This window comes from Maylandia zebra, linkage group LG22 (assembly GCF_041146795.1).
Source record: "Maylandia zebra isolate NMK-2024a linkage group LG22, Mzebra_GT3a, whole genome shotgun sequence".
NCBI classification, from domain to species: domain Eukaryota; kingdom Metazoa; phylum Chordata; class Actinopteri; order Cichliformes; family Cichlidae; genus Maylandia; species Maylandia zebra.
In genome coordinates, this window is record NC_135187.1 from 16664874 (window position 1) to 16687441 (window position 22568).

General features: G+C 41.0%; 1 protein-coding gene across 5 annotated transcripts; it reads right to left on the reverse strand.

The window, feature by feature from the left end:
- Positions 1-362: 362 nt before the first annotated feature.
- Positions 363-22260, reverse strand: LOC101470801 (zinc finger protein 516). Of its 5 annotated transcripts, none has more exons than XM_012918648.3 (6): positions 21877-22260; positions 14286-14326; positions 7399-8911; positions 5218-6507; positions 4773-4837; positions 363-3360 (listed from the first exon to the last, which is right to left on the reverse strand). In XM_012918648.3, the coding sequence occupies exons 3-6, from the start codon at positions 8729-8731 to the stop codon at positions 3310-3312; spliced, it is 2739 nt and encodes a 912-aa protein (XP_012774102.2). In that variant the 5' UTR covers positions 8732-8911; positions 14286-14326; positions 21877-22260; the 3' UTR covers positions 363-3309. The 5 variants fall into 5 exon arrangements, with proteins under 5 accessions (XP_012774102.2, XP_076735215.1, XP_012774101.2 ...); XM_076879100.1 differs by having other exon boundaries at positions 21537-22260; XM_012918647.3 differs by lacking the exon at positions 14286-14326.
- Positions 22261-22568: the final 308 nt, after the last annotated feature.

Consider the following 22568-nt stretch of genomic DNA (forward strand, 5'->3'; position numbering starts at 1 on the left):
TGCAAATAGGAGAAAGAGTTACTTGTTAAACAGTGTAGAAGAAATAAGGTATAAAGCCACTTATCCAAGAGCCATGAGTAAACAAAAGCGGCTTTCAACTCCTTCATTTGTTGACATTGTCTGCCACCTGCTGGTAGAAGTGATACACTGCAGCAAGAATGACCCCAATTTTTATTTAGTTTTGTCATTTTGTTTATTAGAGCAGAAGAAATGCTTTGTACTTTATTCGAATATATATTGTGCAAACTAGAAGAAGAGAGCTGAGTCTGTTAAACTGCTGAGAAGGAACGTGACACAGTGACGTGAGGCTTCTGAATGAAGATGATGTGTGATGGAGAAAAAAAATCCAACGCCATCGCAGATCGGCATCAACCAACTTTATTTGAATTTTACAGTCAGACAAAAATTGTTGATCTGTCGAAAATATAAATTCTGAACCAACATAATAACTATGAAACATGTTTACATAGTCACAAAAATGAACCCAGCGAGAGCTCAACTGTAAGCTGGAGGTTTGCATAAGAGTTCAGACTTGCGTAAATATCCCTCTCTCAGTGCTTCCTGCCTCTTTATGCCAAACAGGAGTTACAGTTACAGGGTCGTTGCAAAACACAGGCTCAGTGATACCTGCTGTGGGAGCATCACACCCCGCTGACCCTGACCTCAAAGGTGACGAAAATTCAACATGTTTTTAACATGTTCTGCTACTACAAATATCAAATACTTTTAATTGTTGAAATCCGACTCATAGCAAACAAACAAAGACCATTAAATAAAACTATCATTTACAATATTTATCAAAAAGAAGAAAAATCTCTCCACACAGTCAGTGCTTTCATAATTATGGATTCTTAAGATCGCCCAAGAATCCATAAGTTGATGGCTTTTAGTTAAATGCATAGACTACGTCTCTATGGGATATGAATACACTGAGAAGGAGGAATTGAAATGTAAACATACTAAAATCTGCAAACAATGAAACACATGAAAACAACTGGAGACTGAGGTGAGTTTTGGATCAGTAGAAATGCTCATTGCTAAAAGTTCTACTTCTAAAAGAAATAAATCACAGCATTAAATGGCTACATCACTAGAATAATGCCAAAAGAAGTGCAGATGTCTGCGCTCTAATTGAAAACATAAGAGCAAATTGTTGCATTTAAATTTTAAACTTGGATTTAAAATAAAAATAAAAACATGGCAGCACTTTTCATTGTTCACTGGTTGTTCTGAGACCCTTTTTGAAGACTGGCTTCAATGACGAGCGCGAGTGCTCATTTTTCACATCAATCCTGGACCTAAAGTTTGGAAAATGGCCAACGACTTTTCATTAACAAAATACAAGATAAACACTAGGGCACCGTTTCTGGTTGTGCTGTTTCACTGGTCTGCTGAAGTTACTGTAAACTACAACGGAGCAGTTTGTTAACCTGAAGCAGAGCTAGAGGACTCGATGGCATTGCTGTGCCTGAAGCAACTGAATTACATATCTGACCTTAGGAGAAATACTGATTCCAAACTGACAGGAAAAAAAAGCACTATTTCTGTCTTAGGCCCTGGTCACACAGGGATAGCGACCGTTTGGCAACCACCTTTCAACCATCAGTTGCTAGGGAAAAATGGGTTGCTTGTTGTTCTGTGAAAACATCTGCTAAAACCTTAGAGCAGGGATGTCAAAGTCTTTTTACACTGTGGGCCACATACAGCCCACTTTGATTTTAAGTGGACTGGACTGGTGAAACTACATGAGGAATGTGTAAAACTGGAGAAAAGGTTTGGGTAGGGTTCAAAATATAAAGTTTTGAACACTGAAAAAAAAAAAAATCATATATATTAAAATAGCAGAGCCTTAAAGACCAGGCAGTGATTAACCCTGTCAGAGATTTTTAGTAGAGACACCTGTGTGTTATTAATTTGAAGCTCCTACGTCTCCTCATTCTCGAGGTATCGCATTTACTGGCGTCCACATCACCAGGCGGGTGGCTGCTTGTTGATATTGGTCATCAAAAAGGTGCCGCAACAAAAACCTTGTTATTGCTTTGGTCTCTCGATTGCTGTGATCCCCTGCAGTTTATACAGAAGATGTTGCAAACAGTCGCCAACTACTTGTGTCGAGTGTCAGTCAAACAATGAAAAGTGGGAGTAGTGAGGTGCCCATATGCCGCATGGCTGAGAGCAGCCAGCCTGGGTTTGAATCTGACCTGTGGCCTGTGCCTTCCCTGCTCTCGCTCCTCTGCTTTCCTGTCATTCTTCACTGTACCCTTTCAAAGAAAGCTGTAAAAAGGCCAAAAAATATTTAAAAAAGAGAAGTGGAAAAAGTGCAAACTGGACAATGTAGAACATTTACCTTTAAAGTAAGAGTTGTGCCTTCTGAAATGTCTTGGTTAAAGTGACAAGTTGACAAGTGCTAGCATACAAATCAACATTTCCAGTGTAAACAATGAGTGATAGCATTAATATGCTAATGACCAAAGCAATGACAAGAAGATTTTTGGTGCAGCACCCTCCTCGCGACACATCTCACTCAGCAACCTCCAGGAACGACTCACCAGCTGTTAGGGTACCAAAAGTCTGCCAGGGGTTTGCAAAGGGGTCTCTAGGCCTGTGTGACTAAGGCCTTGGGTCAACACTTGCATTTTAAAGGAGAGTCCTTTGAATTTAAATTGTGGGCTGAAAACACAAGTGACACCATGTTATCTGCAACAAAAATCACATACTCAACCAAGAAAATTAAAAACTTAAAAAAGAAGACATTTGTACATGAAACAAAACAACAAACTTAAACTCGACACTGATATACAGCAGTTAAAAACATGTATTTGCATCACAGCTGTTTTAGTGGAATTATGAGTTGTAAGATTTGGTATGTTGTATTGCTCTGCAAGGATCTACTTTTTGTAACCAAAAACAAGCAGATATCTGGGCCTAAAGCCAAGAGAACATCTGTTTAGCCACATAGTTGTGGCTCTACATTTAATTTCCACCTGGCTGTGGTACTTCTACAATGCTTTCCTGTTGTTTTGTACAATAATCCTGAACATTTGCCTCATTTTCACCAAATAAAATAATCAAAAACACATCATATGTGTTTATTTAACTATCATATCTACACTCGTAACATGCTTAACACTTCAAATCAAACAGTCATAATACAAAATCAAACAAGTCCACCGCATTGCTTTGCATATATTGTGCAGATTCCAGAGCCTCTGTGCTCTCCAGGAGTTATGGCTAGTTCCTTTGAAGAACAGCAGGCCTCTCTTTTTTCAGCAGTTAGAACTTTGCAGCCAAGAGAAGCACAATGTTTCGTTACGTTCCTTTATGCAGAGACCCTGAGGATGAAGTGGAGTGGCTGTTCATCTGCAGAAGACAAGTGTGAGTAACACTAGTTAGCACTGGCACAGGTTTTCAACTGGTTTGTTTTTGAGGGTGGCTGTAGCTCAGGAGGTAGAGCAGGTCAACTACTGATCAGAAGGTTGGTGGTGCGACTGGTCCAAGTTACTCTGATGCCTCCAATGGAGTATGAATGTGTGTGAATGTTAGTAAAAAAGCACTTAAGCATGGAAAAAAGTGCCTGAATGAATGAAGCAAGTTGTATAAAGCACTTTAAATGCTCAGGTAGAGTAGAAAACCAGTCCATAGTCCCTGCAATAAATCATTCATTATCTCAACTTCATTTTCATTAAATTCTGCCCACACCCCTCACCCCTGCAGTAGCTTTACCCACAGTTTGAGAACCGGTGGGTCGGCTTTAGCCCTTTAGTTAAGACAAAGGTCTATGAGTGTCCTCACAAAGATGGAAATGAGCGATGCACAAACGCTGTATAAGATATGGAGAAATAGAAATTTTTAAAAATCTTTCACAAAGTCATGTTTCTCCAGTATTGTTTTACACCTCACATACAACTGTTGTCTGGCTTAGAAATCCTCAACCCTGAAGACAGACAGTGCCCATCACTCGTGTTCAAAAAGTTGCCCACACATTACTCTAGGGGGAATAGGAGAAAGCAAGAACAGTTGTAGGTAGCATCAGGGTAGGCCTGACTGACAGGCTGATGACACACCATATGGAGATGCTGTGCAAATTTTACCCTGAGGGGGACAACAATGTTTTTTTATTATTTGTTTGCCTCATCCCTGTCAGCTTCTGTTACGGAAACGAGAAGGAAGAGACAGCCAGGTTGTGGGAGCTGACAGCCACGCACGTAGATACAAGACAATACGCAGACGCACGTGTGCGCAGAAATGACAGACTGTGCTCAGACACAGACGAAGTACAGACACAGAGCAGGAACACGCAGTTGGTAAAGACATACTGTACATGGGGTGAGCAGGGACTTTATGCTGTACTTCACTCTGGAAAGTGAGATAACTGATCTACGGTTAACTGGCTTGAGTTACCTTTAAGATGAAACTGTAGTTAAGCTTTGAACTGTGATACAAATATAAAGAGAAACACTGCCCTGCAGCAGATAACTGACAGGATTTTAAAAACATAAACACAAAGTTAATCAATAATGATGTAAAGGTAGGCTTATGTTTTCAGATATAATTGGTTTGGAGCACAAAATGCTATTTTTTCCATTTTTAAACCATATTTATATACTTTATAAGTATATATCCACCAACCTAGTTGTATAACCGATTATGATCATCAATGATTCGAAAAGTCTTAAAGATTTTAAAATGAAAGATGCAAAGATTATTTTAATTCACAATTCTTTTTGCCTGAAATACAAATCTAGAAATTATCAGTAAAATCAAAAACATACCTGTTTGGAAGCTTCAGACGAGGAATGGACTTCATTTCCAAAGTTTCCATTTAACTGCATCGTTGCTGTGAAAGTAGAAAGTAGTGAAAGAGCATTGAAACATCTGTTTCTCATTCTGAAAGCAGTAGATTTTTATAATAGAAATCCTATTTCCTAAAACGTTAGGCCTCCATCTAAACCAGGGGTGGGGGAACTCCAGGCCTCAAGGGCCAGTGTCCTGCAGGTTTTAGATATCATTAGTTCATTACCAGGCCTCTGGAGAACATGAAGACATACTGAGGAGGTAATTTAACCATTTAAATTATCTCTGTTGCATCAAGGACACATCTAAAACCTGCAGGACACCGGCCCTTGAGGCCTGGAGCTCCCCACCCCTGATCTAAACAGTACTCAGTTCTTTGATCATTTACAGCAAATAAAGCAGAAAGCAAAGCTTCCTCCTTACCCTGTGAAACAAGCCTGGGATCAACAAAGCCCCAGTGCTGATAGAGAGCTGCCAGATCATGTGGACTGTAGTTTTTCAGGATACTTAAAATATCGATGTCCGTTGGCGTTTCTCCTGTTGATTCACTCTTTCCCTGAGATATTCGGAGTGTATCTAAATATGCTTTGCTTCCGTGTAGCCCCCACATATTCATGGCAGCCCAGAGATCAGAACCTTTGGGACCTGAAGAAAAGTCACTTGAATGCCTGCGAGAGTGGAGCTTATCTGTGTTAGAGGAAGAAGAAGAATTCCCACTGCGATTTCTTGCCAGCATAAAACCCAAACCCTCCTGTGGGAAGTTCCCCTCCACAGTGGCTCTGTTGCCTCTTTGTTTTGGGCTGCTGGTAGGCTGCAAGCTCTGGAGACTCTTGCTGTTCACAATGCTGTTCACAATGCTGTTTGACGAAGTAGTTTGGGTGCTGGAGCCTTTAGATCCACCCCCCACTGTTCGGTTATGCTCCTTCTTTTGATTTTGGAGTCCAACCTTGCCACTAGACTGTGTCGCATCTGAAGGTCGTGAGTCCTTTGACTGATGCTTGGACTTCAGGGTGCTTGATTGATTCTTGTGGGACGACTGCTTATTGCTGCTGCTGCTGCTGCCATGGTTTGTGACCCCGGGAGGCTGTGTGCGCTGCGTTCTTGGAGTAGGCAAAGCTGGACAGTCCTTGCCTTCGAGGAAGGGTGGCGGCCCTGTGCGTCTCCACTGAGAAGCACCTGCCTTTAAACTCTTGAGACTATTAATGCTAGGTGCCCACTTGGGTGCCATGGTACTGCTGCCATCCACCCTGTGGGCAACACGCTGATGGATCCACAGTACTTCTGGGTAGTTGGTGGTGTGGGAGCAGTATGGGCACTGATGTCTCACCAGGCCCTGTGTTTTTACTGAAAAACTAACATCAGTTATGGGTAAAGAAGAAAGATTGAGGAGGCTGCTAGCATCGCCAGTAGCATGTCCCTGCTCTTTCACCTCTGAGCCATTTGTCTTTTCCATTTTAATGTTTGACTCTACTAACTCCTGGCTTGGAGAACATGAATATGGATTCCAATATGGCTGACTGAGCAGGATGCTCCTGCTTCTGAGGTAGTCCATGTATCTTGAGGCTTTGGAACCACTTCTGCTTATGTCCAAATTGGTGCTCTGTTTGCTGTAGGAACTCAGGAAGTCCTGGTGCTGTGTGTGCAGGTGAGACCTGAGTAGCGCGGTGTCAACAGTGTGGAAATCACAGTGCTCGCAGAAATATTTCTTTTTATCTGCAGGTAAAAACAGAAGGGGACATTCATAACAGATGAGGTCAGTTTTTTTTACATATACAAAAAGACTGTATAATAAAGACAGAAGGATCACACATCTAGCTAAGGAAGGAAAAAACACCCCTAATTAGACAAAAAGATAGAATTATGTATTGTGCTATTATTAAATGTAAATTATGTTTATTTATTGGTCATTATAAATGCAGATGCCAAAATATTAGCAAACAGCTAATATTGGCCCTATTAGCTTTATTTCATGATTACTGGTGCTGCCATGATGAGTATTGACAGTCATTGTGGTAAGTCAGACTGGTAGAACATAGCATCAGCACGTTTTAATAGTAATAAAGAAATTTGTCATTAGTCTAAAGATATTGTACACAAATAGAAGCTGTTACATAAAATTTTCCATATTGATATTTTGTCCCACCCCTGACACACAATTAATAAATCTAAATCTGAATCTACAAATCCAACCAAAACAGTTTTTTAAAGATTTGTTAAGACAATAAAACAATTATTAATGCTGAGATTTATATATTAAGAGTCCCTTAAAAATATTAGGTAAGGTAACCTTACTGCGTTTGTATGTTTACAGACATTCTTGTGTAAAAAAGGGCAATTACTGCTGCTGTAATCCATTTAGAAATTCGCTAGTGATCTCTCCTTTACACAATATATTGCCAATTTAACTCATTTTTGTACTAGAGTTGTAGTTTCATTTACCTTTCAGAAATCAATTTGTATAAAATACAGCCCTTAATTGATGCTTTGATGCTTATAAATGGTAAAAGTACAAAACTGTTCTAAGTCTGATCAACGAATATAAACTCTTGTCTAAGCTCTGTCGTGGATAATGTATTATGGTGTGTTGTGGTGTATTCGGCTCACCTTCCTGGTCTAGGCTCTTGATGTTCTTCGTCTGTTTAGATGAGGAGTGAACATCTTTAACGTTTTTAGTCTGTAGTGCTTCATAAAATGCTTGACCAAGTCCATTCAGCAGAATAGAGTCCTTCTGGCTAATCTTTTTGTCACCACCTTTGTGATCAAGGCCTGCATCACCCTTCCTCTTCTTAAGATTGGAGCCGGCTGTGTCATTTGGCTTTCTCTTCTTCTCTTGCTTCAAGGGGACGTACTCGCCTTTTTCTATGTCATATGCCACTTCCGCATCAGCTAATCTCTCCTCCCATCCCAGACATTTTTCTGTAGCCTCCACTAGCCGTCCTCTTGTAGCTAACTGCCATGACTGGTAACTACAAATTGGATCCAGCTCAGGAATTCGACTGCCCGGCTTCACTTCTGCAGGGCTTTCCCTGGGTCCAGCAGAAATGAGGTTCAGGCTTTCCAAAAACTGCCTCTTAGCATCTTGCACCTCGGAGGACTCCACATTTCCTTGTGTTGGATTCTGCATCTGAGTGCGGGTGTGGTTCAGTTTATGCAACTTTTCATGTATCTGCAGTGTCCTGCGGTCATTGAAGAAGTTACCGCAGCCTGCACAGAGCTCATAGAGGCACTCTTCATTCGTCAGTAATGCTGGGTCCTGAGGAACCCCGTTGATGGTGGCAGGCGGTTCGTTGCTTTTGCTGCCCCTTAGCTGGGCTTTCACTCGATGAATGCGCATGTGACTTTGGAGGAACCACGCTTGGCGAAAGCGTCGTCCACATATCCGGCAACCGTGATCCTGAGAGCCACGGTGCCTTTTCATGTGGGACTTGAGGAGTAATACCTGAGGGAAAACCTGGCCACAAATGGTGCAGGAAAAAGGTCCGTCATCACCTCCATCGCTAACCTCGACACCATCTTTAACCTTTTTCTTGGTTGTTTTCTTCTTGACCTTTCCATTAATGTTATGAGCTTTATCAGGTGGGCTGCTGAGCTCAGGAGGGTCAGTTATATCAGCATCCTCTTTTTGCCCTTCATCTCCATCCCCCTCCCTGTCACTGAGGTTTTGGCTCAAAAGGCCCAATTTATGGCTTCTAATATGGGCCTTTAGGCTGCCCTTCTGAGCTGTCCTGTGCTCACAGTAGGGACACTTGTAAGGCTTCTCCCGAGTGTGTCTTCTCATGTGCTGAGATAGAGAGCTTAGAAGTGGAAAACTGCGACCACACACCCCGCAGGTGTGGCATGGGGTTACCTCATCCTCTGCCTCCACTTTAGCTGTGTGTTTTTGTGAAACATCCTCCCTTTCTTCTGTCTCCATCACTTTTCCAAGACCACCGGTCATCAAGAATCACCACAGCTGTTTAATAAATCCTCTTTGAAACTCTAGAAAAGTTATTCTTCCAACACTTATTGAGTTCTCAGCACAGGTAACAAAAACTTGCCAAACATCACAGCTTTAGTATCCAATCCCGATCTCTGAAGAGAAGTTCCTTCATCAAATGGCATGCTGTTTTTATGATACCTGGAAAAAAAGAAACTGAAATGAGTCCCATGATAATTAAATTAACTACCAAAATTCAGAAAAAAGCCAGTTAAAAAAAGTCTGTCCAAATGGCTTTAAAATAATATGAAAACATAAATGAAAATACAGTATTTAAGGAAAAAACAGAGATTGCACAAAGACAACGAGCTTGAAAGTTAATCCTTGGTATGACCACCTTAATTCTTTAGTATTCTTCTGCTGTAGATAGTTTTCGAGGTCTGCACTGCACAGCATGCTGAGACATGCCAGGTTTTCGGGTAATAGCCGTTCCAAAATCACCAAAATGGTGCAAAAATAGCGTTTTATGTATTTTTTTTTATAAATTCAACTAAAGAAGTAGGAACACTTCATATGATTCCATGACAGGCTGCTGGTAACAAAGTGTCTAAAGATACAATTTAATGCAATAGTTGCTTTTTTGTCCAAGTTGACACAACATTGGTTTTTATGTGAGCTCAGTGTTAAGTGGCCTAACAGATGAATAAACATGGTCAGGTACAAGGACTGAAAATGAGTGAAAAAGCAGCTGATGTCCAAAAAGAAAAAAAGGAAAACTTTAATTCTTCAGAACTGAGAAGCCACACAGAAAAACTATTAAAGCTTAAAAGTGAATGTGACAGTGGCCACAGCATTTGTGACTCACTATCTTATAAACCAGATTGTATAACAATCTATACCAACAAGAGATTTGCAACATATAAAAAAGCACTGCAGTGAGAGTAGACACCCCTGGTTTAATTTCATATCTTTAAATAGAATAAACTGATGACTGAATAACTGAATAATATTTTGGTTTAAAAACTGTTTAAGATCAAGCAGTTGTTGATTCACATTAAGGTTGTTTTACTCTGTGCTAAGAGAGGGTGAGAGCTCACTGAGGCAATTTGCATCACGGAGATTTTGGAATAACCTTTGTCCTTTACTGGATGAACGACGGCTGTCTGTACCTATTAGACCACGGGTCAGTGTCTCAACATCCGTGTGTCTGTCAGACCTTTGGTTGCTTATGCCGAAATTGAGTGTGTGAGGTGAAGCATGAAGAGATGTATTCATTCCTGGCCGGCCAGGATGAGCCCCCAGGGGCCATCCACTCTAATTCACGATCAATAATCCATTATCAACAAACTTCATTTTAGAAACTCACTTACTCGCACATACAGAGCACGGATTCTGGGCTGAGTGCTGATGCAAGATTGTAAGTAAAAAGGTAAGAATGTATATTTGTAACTTTTAGTATCAAAATAATCTAAATCTTTAAGGTTTTACACACAAATCATTGTTGAGACTGCAGGTATAGTGATGTAGCATTTGTCCAGATCCCTGACCTGGTTTATACCTATATTTTTGGCTTTTTTTTTTTTTTTTTTCCAAGGATGATGATTTTTTTTTTTTTTAATCTTAAAATAGCTTGCCTCGGACAGTAATGTTTTATCAAAACTCCAAAAAACTTTGGCAACACGAACACAAGGCTAATCAGCACATACTGGGTCATTTTTGCATGGCCTGCGATGCTGATTCATAATCATATATTTAGTGGTGAATCAAACAAGATTCAGTAGCAGATAGAAATGTTGGTGACCGTGAAGTTATAGGAAATGGTATTTAAAAGGGTTAATTTAACACATTAGCTAAATATTATCATATAATACATAAAATAACCATAAAATTGAACTTTTTATGTTTGCAGCACATTTTTTTGGAACAGCCTAGGGCTGGGCGATATGACCCAAATTTCATATCTCGATATTTTTTAGCTGGATGGCGATATAAGATATATATCTCGATTTTTTTTTTTTAAAGCCATAAAGTAAGAACAAAAAGAGAGTTCTTAGTCAAAGCTGTGTCCCAGATGTCACACAGGCACTTTTATTAACATAGAGCAGATGTACATAAAATTTACTCAAAAATAAATTATGAGCATTTATTAAATAATAATGCTCCATAAATAAAAGAAAACAATGTTGTTTTTGTGCATAACAAAAAGCTCACAATTGTGCAGTCAGAATGTAAACTAAAAGACGCTGAGCATAATAACATAGACAGATTTCACAGCTGCTCTGTTCCCAACTTCTCCTGTGTGACTGACAGCCTGGAGTTTGAAATCCGCTTCGTAACCACGTCTCTTAACAGGTGCCATTTATGGTCCTTATACACACACAATACGGTAATATTACGCTGAAGCACAGTACGTATCACTCCGCGAGGCTCAGCCGTAATGCTCCGACAATCCATCAAGCGGTGCAGCTCCGTAGCTTACCAAAGTCGTACTAAAACATTTTGACAGATTGCTGAGCGCCGTGTACCACATAAAATCGGTTCGCGGCCATCAAGCACAACCAGAATTCATACAAAAGGCGCGCTGTCAACTTTTGAGAGAATGAAAGGGTTTTAGGCCGTGCAGCCCCTCTGGGCTGCATGGCGTTAGCGTGGTTAGCTCGTTAGCGTGGTTAGCTAGCTAACACGTTGACGCGGTCCAGCCCCACACACGGGGCGATGCGCAGTAACTCGTTAACGCAGATTTGCCGTGTCCATCTTGTCGCTTCCTGCAGGTGAAGCGATGGGGGAGCGATGGGGGAGTTGTGTTGAGTGAAGGAGAGGGGAGGCCGAGTAACGTTGCGTAAAGACAAAAGTGGACGAAAGAGAGGCAAACTTGCGGCTCCACAAGTATAATTATAACGTAACATAGACTATATCGATATAAAGGATATTGTCACATCTTATATCTCGTATAAAAATATATCGATATTTTTTAAAAACTCGATATATCGCCCAGCTCTAGAACAGCCTGTCCAATATATGCTTTGAGACTCATCTTGAACAGGTCAGCTGCTCATGTTCGCAACATGTTTCTTTTTCTACTCATATAGGGAACTGTTTTTTTCTTTTTTATCTGAACGACCAACTCGTGAGATACAAGATTCTCCCCTTTTTTTAAAAAAAAAAACAAAACAAAACATGATCACTTCCAGGGAAACACTGGGGGGAAAAAATAAGTTTGTTGTTCTATGAATTGACCTCATAAACTTTAGAACAACTTCAGTGTTTTTTTTCCATAATGCACATGTAGGCGAATATATTTCATCATAGTCATCAAGTTCACCAAAGCAAGAATCAAAGTAGTTACCAGGAAAATTATGGAGATGGGTAAAAAAACAGGACATCTGCCCTTTTGTGTCATCTGGTGAAGTTATAAAGACACTGGGAAATGATGTACCTGATATTTGTTTTGTTGTATATACATCTGCTGCACCTGCTTTGGCTGGTGGGGTAAAACATGTCAGGTAAAGGTGCCTGTAAAGCCACTCATTCTCATTTAATTATTTGTATCTCTTTCTGTTGTTTATTGGAGAGGTTTGGGGATGCCCAAGTTCAAACCATCTCAACCTTTCCTCTCTAACTTTGCCTATAAAAGCAATTTGTGCATCTTTAACTCTGCTAGCTCCCTCTCAGCCTTATTCAGTCTTATTTTACTACAAAATATGATATTCTGCATTGAAGAAAACCAGGTTTTTGCTTGTATATGCTGACAGTTCTTAGAAAGAAACACCAAATTGACAAAAGTCTCTATCAGCAGGTCAAGCTTAGAGAAAAATCAGAATTGCTTAAAGAAAATTGGAATCTAGCGATAAATCTTTCATCATTTTAGAGATAAATGATCTTGTCTGCCAGGAAAATGAGTTTGATGTGAGAAGCTCCTTTAGAGACTTCTTATCAAGACCTCAAAAAATGACAAACATACAAGCAGCTGTGGTGCTCTACATAACGAACAGTGCATGGCAGAGGCAGCCTGATGTAGCTAAACATGTTCCTCAGGCAACGACGACCATTTGTTTGGCTGTTTTTAATGAAAGAAGGTACTCTAGCTCAGCCAGGCAGTCAAAAGAAAAACCTGCTATTGTGTCAGCCGCACCAGAACTGTCACATCGCCTCATGTCTGGCCCTCCACCCCTCATTAGGGGGTCGAGAGAGTTATTGTTAAACCGAGGAGGCCTGGGCCTACCCATCACTGTCTTCAAATGGGCGAAGAGGCGAGACAAAAGACAACGTTTGTTTGTCTCGTCTTTCTTTGAATGCAAGGGGGAAAAATAGGTACACATACTCATAAAGGCTAAAGCAAAAACACTGACTCCAGCATGATTTCCAGGAGGTGAGGTTGTTCGTCTAATTATCTGCTGTATGTGCATCTGCATCTGTCTAAATGCGTGCCTGCCTGCTTGCTATCATGTGTGCTGATCCGCTCACGCTACAATGGGTGCTGAACCCAGAATCTGGAGGAGTTTAGGAGGGTTTTTTCTGGACATGGCAGGTGTTTGGTAGGCAGACGCTATCAGATTAACGCACGGGCAATGTGGCACACTGTCTCCAAGAGGGGGGAGGATATGGGAGAGAAACTGGAAGGTGGCAATTAAGGGGTTATGGTTAAGGCGAATGTAATGAGTTAACACAATGGGGATAAAGTCAGAGAGCTGAGGGCAACAGATGGGAATAAACGGGCCATCAGAAAGGAGGTAGCCGCCTCTACAGTATGAGCTTATGCCTTTGTCAAAGCAGCCTATCTGCTTAGTGAGTGCTAATATTTGCATCTGCAGTGTCCTACTACTGCATGTGTACACAACAAAAATAATCGTGAAAACTCCCCTTGTCTTACCCCCTCCTCTCCTTCCTGTACTCGGCTATCTTTTCCACCTCTTCAGCCTTTATCCCATACAACAGTCAAAGCCCATTGGAGGATCTGTAAAGTAATGCAGATAGCCAAACATGTTGCTCTGGGGCTTAACTCATTTCTTTTAGAATCCCTCGCTCCATTTTTCACTCTCTTTTCTCTGGCTGATGAATAGGCACGTCCAGTCAGCTGTCCGCACACTGATTCATCCTGACGTCCCAACCAGCTCAGCACAAACTCCCTATGGTCAGGGCACTGATGCTGAGAGCCTGCGTTCTGCGATGTCCGTGTGTACTCGCATGAAAATATCCACAGCGTTGCATGTTTGCGCACTGACTGTGTGCCCGGTTGCTGCTGTGGACTGGAAGTCTCCCATCTAATCTTTAAAAACACCTAAAAAAGCCTCAAATACCAATTTTTCCTTTTGCAATAAAGAAGTGTCCACAACAGCTGACGTCTGCGCATTTCTGTATTTGCAAACTAGTGAGAGATGTGAAAAATCATTGCTGTGTGTATACCCCATGACTGTGTGCATGCATATGTGCACACAGTGCAAGTGTGTGTGTGCATGTGCTGAAGTCATCCAAATATTCACATCCACAAACCTGTGCCAACATACCCCTGACTGGAGATGGCATGTGACTGTCCTTATGCTAGTGTTCAAAGCCACAGTGACTCGCTAAGCCTCACCTCGCATCTACCGTTTTGTGTCCAGTAATCCTGTCCACCAACTGCAAACACAAATGAAAATATTACACGTTATCTTTGCTGCAAATATAGTCTGAGTCTATATTCAGGATATTTTCTATCATATTGTTCCCATCTTTAACTTATCCAGATGGACAGTACAATAAATTTAAGAAAAACCTTTCTGCCCATCAGTCATTCCTGACAGTATGATTAATCTTGTGTCAGTTGTTAGCGGATTACAGGAAATACAGTGTTGCACAAGGGATATTTCACAACAAATTAAAAGCAAAGTCGAGCTTGCCACATCAAGTCCTAGTGGACCAGAGATATCCTCAGAACTGATAATTATCACATCTTTCATTACGAAAATTCTGAAAGTGTGGGGCGGTTTAAACCTACAAAATGTTCTATTCTTACATGCTGAAGAAGAAGGAGGACGCCCACAAGCATAGCAAACACTACATGTGGAAGATGGTGACTCGTGCAGCTGCTGCAATAGCTGCACCCCAACCCGATGATAAGAAAGGCAAAGAAAGGCAGCAAGAGTCAGATATGGAAATACTTTGCATTTGCAAGGAGGATGATCGGGGAGTGATTATTGATTCACAAAAGCCAATGTTCAATGATGCTACTGTGATTTTTAGAACAAGCAAGAAAATAGTTAAGAGAAGAACCTAAAAGCCCGACATCTAGACCAGTTCACAGAATGAAAGGCGACCGAGTTTCAGTTCAGCATTTAAATATGCAAAGTATCATGTTCTCCTGAAATACATATTACCATTTTGTTTTTAAAAGCAAGAACTGCTGTTGTGAAGTTAACTATAATGGCTAATGATTTAACTAATTTTACCTTTTAAAGTTAAGCTACTCACATTTCAGTCCATTTCCTGTTATCAAAGTAAAATCTTAACATTTCTTGTTCTGTACTGCTTTTATTTACAGATAATGTAATTTTGTAATGTTCAAGTGTTTTTTTTAATAAAGGAGTTGGGTATCGGGAATCATGTAATTCTACTGGTATTGCTACTGACTTCTACATCGCCAGTGTGTGAATGTGTGTGTGAATGGGTGGATGACTGAATGTAGTGTAAAGCGCTTTGGGGTCCTATGGACTAGAAAAGCGCTATACAAATGCAGGCCATTTACCATTTACCATTTACATTTCTGGCATAGATATATCTATAGTAGGCACAACTGAAACTCAATGATCTGTAAAGATTAATTACTTTACTCACTTTACTTTTAATTAATGGCCTTCAATCCCATAGAAATCTACGTGAAAGGGGATTTCTTACTTGACCTCTGTAGACAATTTCCTGCCCTTTTTATGCACTCAAGTCATTCACTGTCGGATATACTGAATAATCAAATTCACAAAATTTGTAGATCTTGATCATACGATGGTTCAAAATGGAAGTATGAAACCACACACTCGCACACTCGCAGCTGTCAATCACAAGTCATTGAGCATGTGGTCTCACAGTCAGACCCGCCCCTTCTCGAGCCATCTTAGTTTCTGCAACCAAGAAAGCGACAGCAGAAACGCTCAAGGCTTTAGATCAGGTGATGTCACAGCAGCTACGCCCATCTTTTATCGATCTTTTATGATTACCTACTCTTCAAAGCAAAAAGGGCCAGCTTCTGGTTAATTGATATAATAATTTTTTACTTTGAATGTCAATGTTAAAAAACAATAAATAGTTGAGTAGACATTTAAATATTGCTGCCCTTCCAAGTTAATGCCAGAAATACTAGTGGATTAAATGTATTATTTATTTTATTAATGTTCAACAGCAGGTCCCAGTTCACTACCCGTTTCTCTCTCTCTCTCGCTCTCTGAGAAGGGGAACAAGTAAACAGATGATAGCCATGCTAACCGGCGCTGTTGTGCAGTACTCTGATGTATGAAACAAGCAGGTGTATGTCAGTTTTGTGTCAGGGTGTCTTCTGTCTTTTAGACTCGTCAATTCACCATTTTTTTCTCTGGTTAGTTTAAGATAATTTCTTACAGGTTTTGTGGGCTCAACACAAACTCCAGGTGCAAGCATGACTTCATGTGTAGCAACTATACAATACAAGTCAGCAACTGGACATCAGATATATTGCCTTGAATACAAACTCGTCCAGTTAACAAAAGAAATATCAGTGTGTTTTAAAAAAAAAGCCTTCCTTCTATCCTTCAGTCAAATACCTTCTATAAAAATATAAAGAAATATGTGTCATCATAAAAATGTTAAATGTCAAGATATTTTTCCACTTGCGTGGTGTGACTGCAGAGCTAACAATGACTTTCTCAGAGTAATACAGGCATGCTTCTTCCCATCCTGCCAGCGTGGCCTGAATGCAGCAGTAGAGGTCTTAGAATAACCTAGTGACCACAGAACAACCTCATTAGAGTGAAGTCTTGAAAAAACTGGCAAAACAAGATCAACACACATTGATAAAAGTACACAGCTCAGTCCTTCCAGACAACTCTCCATCCCACCACAGCTGGATTATCCTTTTACAGCTCACAAGCAACTCCTGTTATTATTCAGGGCCTATGGCGTTCCTAGAATGACTTAATTGCACAAAAACAGTGAGGCCGCAAGGCGCTGTGGGCGACCAGCCTAATGTACCTAAAAGATTAGACAGCCATGAGCTCAACAGTCACAAGCACGGACAAACTTGCGCACATTCATGCCCATCCCCCCTCCTTAGGCAACTCTCCACTTGGTTACACAACATATACAGGGATTACTCTTCATTGCATGAGATGAGCTGCTCAATGAGTGGCTTTTATCATGGATGCCCCTTTGTGCACAAAAGGGGGCATCCGTGGCATGACAGAGAAAAGACGGCAGCGGTTTTACCTGCTGCAGAAATACACAGTGGTCTCATGCAGACATCAGAAACTACCTGAGCAGCTCCACTAAAGAGCAGAAAAGCAAAGATGAAGAGTTGTCATTTTTAGGGCTATTTTCAATTACTATAGGCTATTATTACTGTTGATTTATCCTCCATGGTAGGCCTGAGGATCCACTGTGTACCCACTCTCTTTTCGGTTCGGATTGGCTAGTGTGGGAGACACTGGAGTATAATCTGCTGGCATTAACTTGCTCTCTAAAAAAAGCACTCTCGACAGGGATTAGATTATCATGGCAAGGTCAACTCAAACTCACTCCGACTGTCTCCCTTTATGTCTCTATCACTCTGGTTTTACTTTATCGGCCTTCCTCTCATCGTTCGGCCTCCTGTCCATAGGTGTAAATTCGAAGACACTGATTTCATTGTCACCTAAATGCGAGTCAAGCCACTAAGTAAAAGAAATGACAGCAGATTAAAGGAGATTAAGCCTACAGAATAAGGCCAAGAGAAGCAGTAAATCAGAACACTTATTAGAAAATGTTTTGTTGATTTAAATTATGTAAAAGTATTATTGTTTTGTTCAGCCTATTTATGATTATCATCATTTTCTAGTTATTTTTCTGGTGACTGACTAATAGGTTCATCAAAAAGGAGGCTGTCACTGTAATCTTATGCATCTTAAATTGGAGATAAACTTTAGCTTGAGTTGATCCTCAGACTAATGAAGATTGAGCCCAAATAATGGACACAGCCACTTTAACTGTACAGTAAATATTATTTTTATGACAGGTTTGCAGTCAGAATTAATGTCTGCATGCAAAAAGTGCATCAGAGGCTGAGGAGGCTGAATCACTCCCCTGCAAATCAGAAAGAAATTTGACATAATTTTAACTAAAATAAATACAAAATGCTAAAGCTGATATTTCTAATCAAACGTACTTTAAGTTGCTTTGGTTTTGCTTTTTCCTGACATCTAATGTTGATCTCTATCTGCGTAAAAGATCATAATTCTCAAGTTACGTAGTAGATAATGATTTGTAACGACATGTGTGTGTAATTTCCCGTTTCCTGATGATTAAGGTAAGGATTGAAAAAGCGTAAGGGGATACCTGCTTAGCGATTTTACCCTGGAGCAAAAGAATGACAGCTGGCAGGAGGGTCTGGATTAGGTTTCCCATAGGGGTATTGCATCTTTTACACCACCACTTCTTTGGAATAGAATGAGCCGATAGTAACCTGATTCCTCCAGACCCATCCAATCTCGTCTCATTGGTCTCAATGGGACCAAACAGAAGGGATCTGTGAACGCCTTACTCATCCCTCCCATCTTCCATCTGCCAGTGTCTGCACTCCAGTTCCTCCACCGGAGACTTAAAGGCCATGTTCTTCTTTCTTTTCTTTATTGAGGAACCTATATGAATCATCAAAAACTATAAATGTTCTCCGCCCATTCAATTCTTAATTGTGCTAAAATAAAGAAACGCTGCTTTGTGGTTTTGTAAAAAATGACGCAGTAGCTAAATTAGTGTTGCCCAAAGAACTGATCACAATAAGCTCCTAAAGAAAATTCAATTTGTTTTACATTTACATTTTCAGAATTTTTTTAACATAAATATGAATATTTTTCATTTGTAATTAGAAGACAAATTTCCTGATTAATTAATTTGGTGTCGAAAAATTAGCAAACACGTTATAAAAGTTAAAACTTTGAACTTTAGAAAAGAAAAGAAAAAGCATGTTTAAATATTTTACATTTATAATTCTCTTTTTTTGTTTAGGAAAAAATAGCAATTTGAGTAGATTTACTTGCTTAAATTTTAAATGCTTAAGCTTGTCCCTAAAGATTTTCTGTAGGATGATGTTTCTCATCTGTTTACATAAGGCCCAGGTAATGTGACCACCACCACATGCTCTGAATGCAGCATGTGATCCATCTGTATGATGTGCTGTTAGGTAATCACATCAAAAGAGAGGATGCACACTCAGCAAGAACGCGTACGCCTTTTAGCCACAGATTCACCCGCTGCAGACATTTGGCCCACTGAACAGTGCAGATGTTTTTACGTCTAAGTGTAAAGCTCAGTTTCCTGTGTTTAACCCACTCAGAACTTGTTTTCTTTTTTAGGGGTTTTTAGTTGTTTCATTCTGAAAAAACTAACTCCACTGTGATTTGCATGTATGTTAAACATAACTGAAAGATTGTTACACCTACTATAGATGTTACACTGAGAAATAAATTGACTAAAGCCACTTTTCCCTCAGGGACGAGGAAATCTTTCAAAGATGGTTTAAAGTTACATGACTGCATGATCTGGATTGCTTAAAACATTTGGGGCGGAGAGTGTCTGTATGAAAACAGTAAGTGATAACAGAGGTTGTGATCAACAGCAGCACTGCAGCTCATGTTTGGCCATTTGTGTTAATATGACTTTTTTTTAACAACGCTACAGGAAACTGGTTGAAGTGTTTGCCGCACAACCAAAAGTACTGAGACCAGGTGCAGTGAACTTGGAATTTTACTGCCTTTGAAATGGCTGTTTCAAAGACTGGGTTAGGTAGGCAGTTTGTGATCAATCTGAAAAATTACAATTATAACCTGAATACAACTAGTTGCGTCGGGTGCCCTATTGCAAAGACACGTGTTGAATGGGAGTTTCCCTCATCAGTGTTGGCAATTAGACGGCAAATTATTGGAGACGGGTTGCCTGTCTCCAGGAATAGCCTTATGATCGAAAGTGGCCACCCAGAGGTTGAGGATGTTGCACACTCAGCCTGTGGGCGACCAACTGGTAACGCAGCCACTTCAATCAGTCGCTGAATGCAAAAAAAAACAATCAAACAAAAACTACAACTGAAGTTTGTTGTTTGTTTTTTTGTAGATTCGAGGAGGTTGTCATCTTATTTCTCTTTTGGTGTCACTGAGACACAAAGCAGAAACATGAAAACATGCTGAGTATTTACTGCTTCATGCTGGATTCACAGGGAACAACGGTTTAATGGTTTCAGGGATTTTTTTTTATTGTAAACTGAGGTTTGTAAAAATAATTTAAAGACTAAGAAGCTTCATTTTCATTTGATGAGGTCATTGACATTCACCCCAGATTAAAGTGCTGCCCACTAAAAAGAAAGGAAATTGAAATGATTATTACCACCCATTTTAAAACTTGTGTTTGTGCTTATTTTCACTTACAATAACAATTGCCTTTGTTTTGCAACCACAAAACAGGTTATTACATAAAAACATTAGCATGGGCAGTGTCTTATTTTCAACACAATTTCCACACAGAATTTCCCAATCACTGCATCCCTACTTTCAGCCCACTATCACAATGGGTGCTGCCCAAAGTGGAGATGGCCTGACCCCTCACATCCTCCTGCCTGCGCTGTCTGCACCCCTCCCCCTTCCAGCAACAAGCCTCTGTCCAGACCCCCGGCCTCCTGACCTAATCTAGATGATTAAATCATTTTTTCTTTAGCACAAATTTTGTCCCCCCCACTAGTCTTGTCTGGTAGTTGTCGCACACCCTCCCCTATTGATCGCCATGCTGAGGAGATTACCCTAATAGCTGGGATTACCTCCCCACATGTTGGCTGGTTACTCTAGGGGAGGAGGGGAGGGCTGGAGATGGTGCATGATGTGCAAGTGCAAAGAGGGAGGGGGGGAGTAAAACATATTAAAAAATTAAAATTAAAATCTAGACCTGGATTTGTTTGTTGCCTGTGAGTACTATAAAAGACAAACCAATATTACTCTCTGTGGGATGTAAATAAGACTTTTAAGCACCCACATAACAATCTTTATCATTCAGTGCTATGCTGTGCATGATCAGTCATAAGACAAGAGCTTTTTGAGGCAGGGGTAGACAAAACAACACCCTCCTAGCCCTTTCTGACAAAAATTGGGACCGCTCCTCCTGCTTAGCCCAGCTGAAATCCAGTTTGAGTGCTAAATCAGCCTCAATCTTTATAAAAGGTTAAAAGTTTCAATTATATTTTGTTATAGATTATTATGCGCTATTTTTTGTTTCTTTTGCTTTGTTTGGTACTAATGGTCAGACAAAAGAAGCAAAACACACACCATTTTTTTGACTTTTGGACCCTACTCATCAGTCCTCTCCTGATAACAATACAGTTTAAGTGGCCCATCCACATGTTTCACTGAGGCCTCTGTAGTGTGGAGGCTCGGTGGGTGTTTTAGCTCACTGTTTCTAAGTGCAAGGGGTGAGAGTGGTTAGAAATCAAGATGTTAGACCCACTGTGACACGAAGGCAGGCGGGCAGGCTGAGAGAGAGGCTGGAGGCCATTCAGACAGTGCAGAGCAGAGAAAAGGAATTCCGTTAATCCGCCGCTGATCCGGTACAATGGCAGCCTTGTTGTCTGTCCCGTTTGCGCTCACTTACTCACCACAAGTTTGCGTGCGTCGACCGCCTTCACAGCTGTGCCCGAACAGCACCGGAGATGATGGTAATGGTTAAAGAAGCGATAATGTGTGGAGCTGGCAGGGAGGGGGTGTCAAGTCGCTACATGTAGGAAACAGCCTCGCTTCACGGGACACACGACTTCTCCCGAGTGCGTTACAAATAACTGACATCCATATTTAGTTGCCAACTAACCGACGGGGATGTTGTAGTCAACTTTCGCCAGCACAAACTCAAACCGGAGCACTTCTCGTATAAGCTGCTCCCGTCCGACACCCCACCGGGTCTCTTTTGTTAGTTAACCGTCGTTTGGCTTCACTCCTTACCTCCAGAGGGGTTAACGATAGGCGGCAGGTCGCTCCTGAAGGAATCCCATCACGGACCGAGCTCTCGCCTCGCAGCGGATAAACACTTGTCCACAAACCGAAGGGAGGGGAGCGGAGGAGGAGGGAGGCGGAGGGGGGCTATCCTTTGAGCGGTGTGCTCATCTCCTTTCTGCTCGGTGGCGTCAAAACTTCCGTGTATTTCAATCACAGCGGTGCACCTGAACCGCGGTTCCCGTTCCGCTCCTCGGCTGCTGCGGCGGCCGTCGTCGTCGCCGGGGACATGAGTGACGCGAGAGATAACGTTATTAACGTTAATAACAAGCAAGGGCGAGTGATCTCTGCGTGCGCGCGCCTCGCTTCCATTCACTGCAGCTGAGCCTGACTGCTGAGAGGTGACCGGTGCGCGCGCGTGCGGAACATTGAGTGAGGTCGAGCTCGTGTTTGCGGCCCAAATGGAGGTAAAAGTGTGCCCACACCGCCACTTCACTAATGCCACCTTGAGTAGAAACGAGGAGTTTACGGTTTGGATTATTGTTTTGTGATGTTTTGCAACAATAGTTGCAATAATAATAATAATAAAATAAATAATATATAGACTTTTCATATAAGCAAAAAACTTTAAATCCTATTTTAATGGCTTATTAGTTCACACGTTATATGATTTAAAGCAGAGGCGATTCTAGGATTAGAGC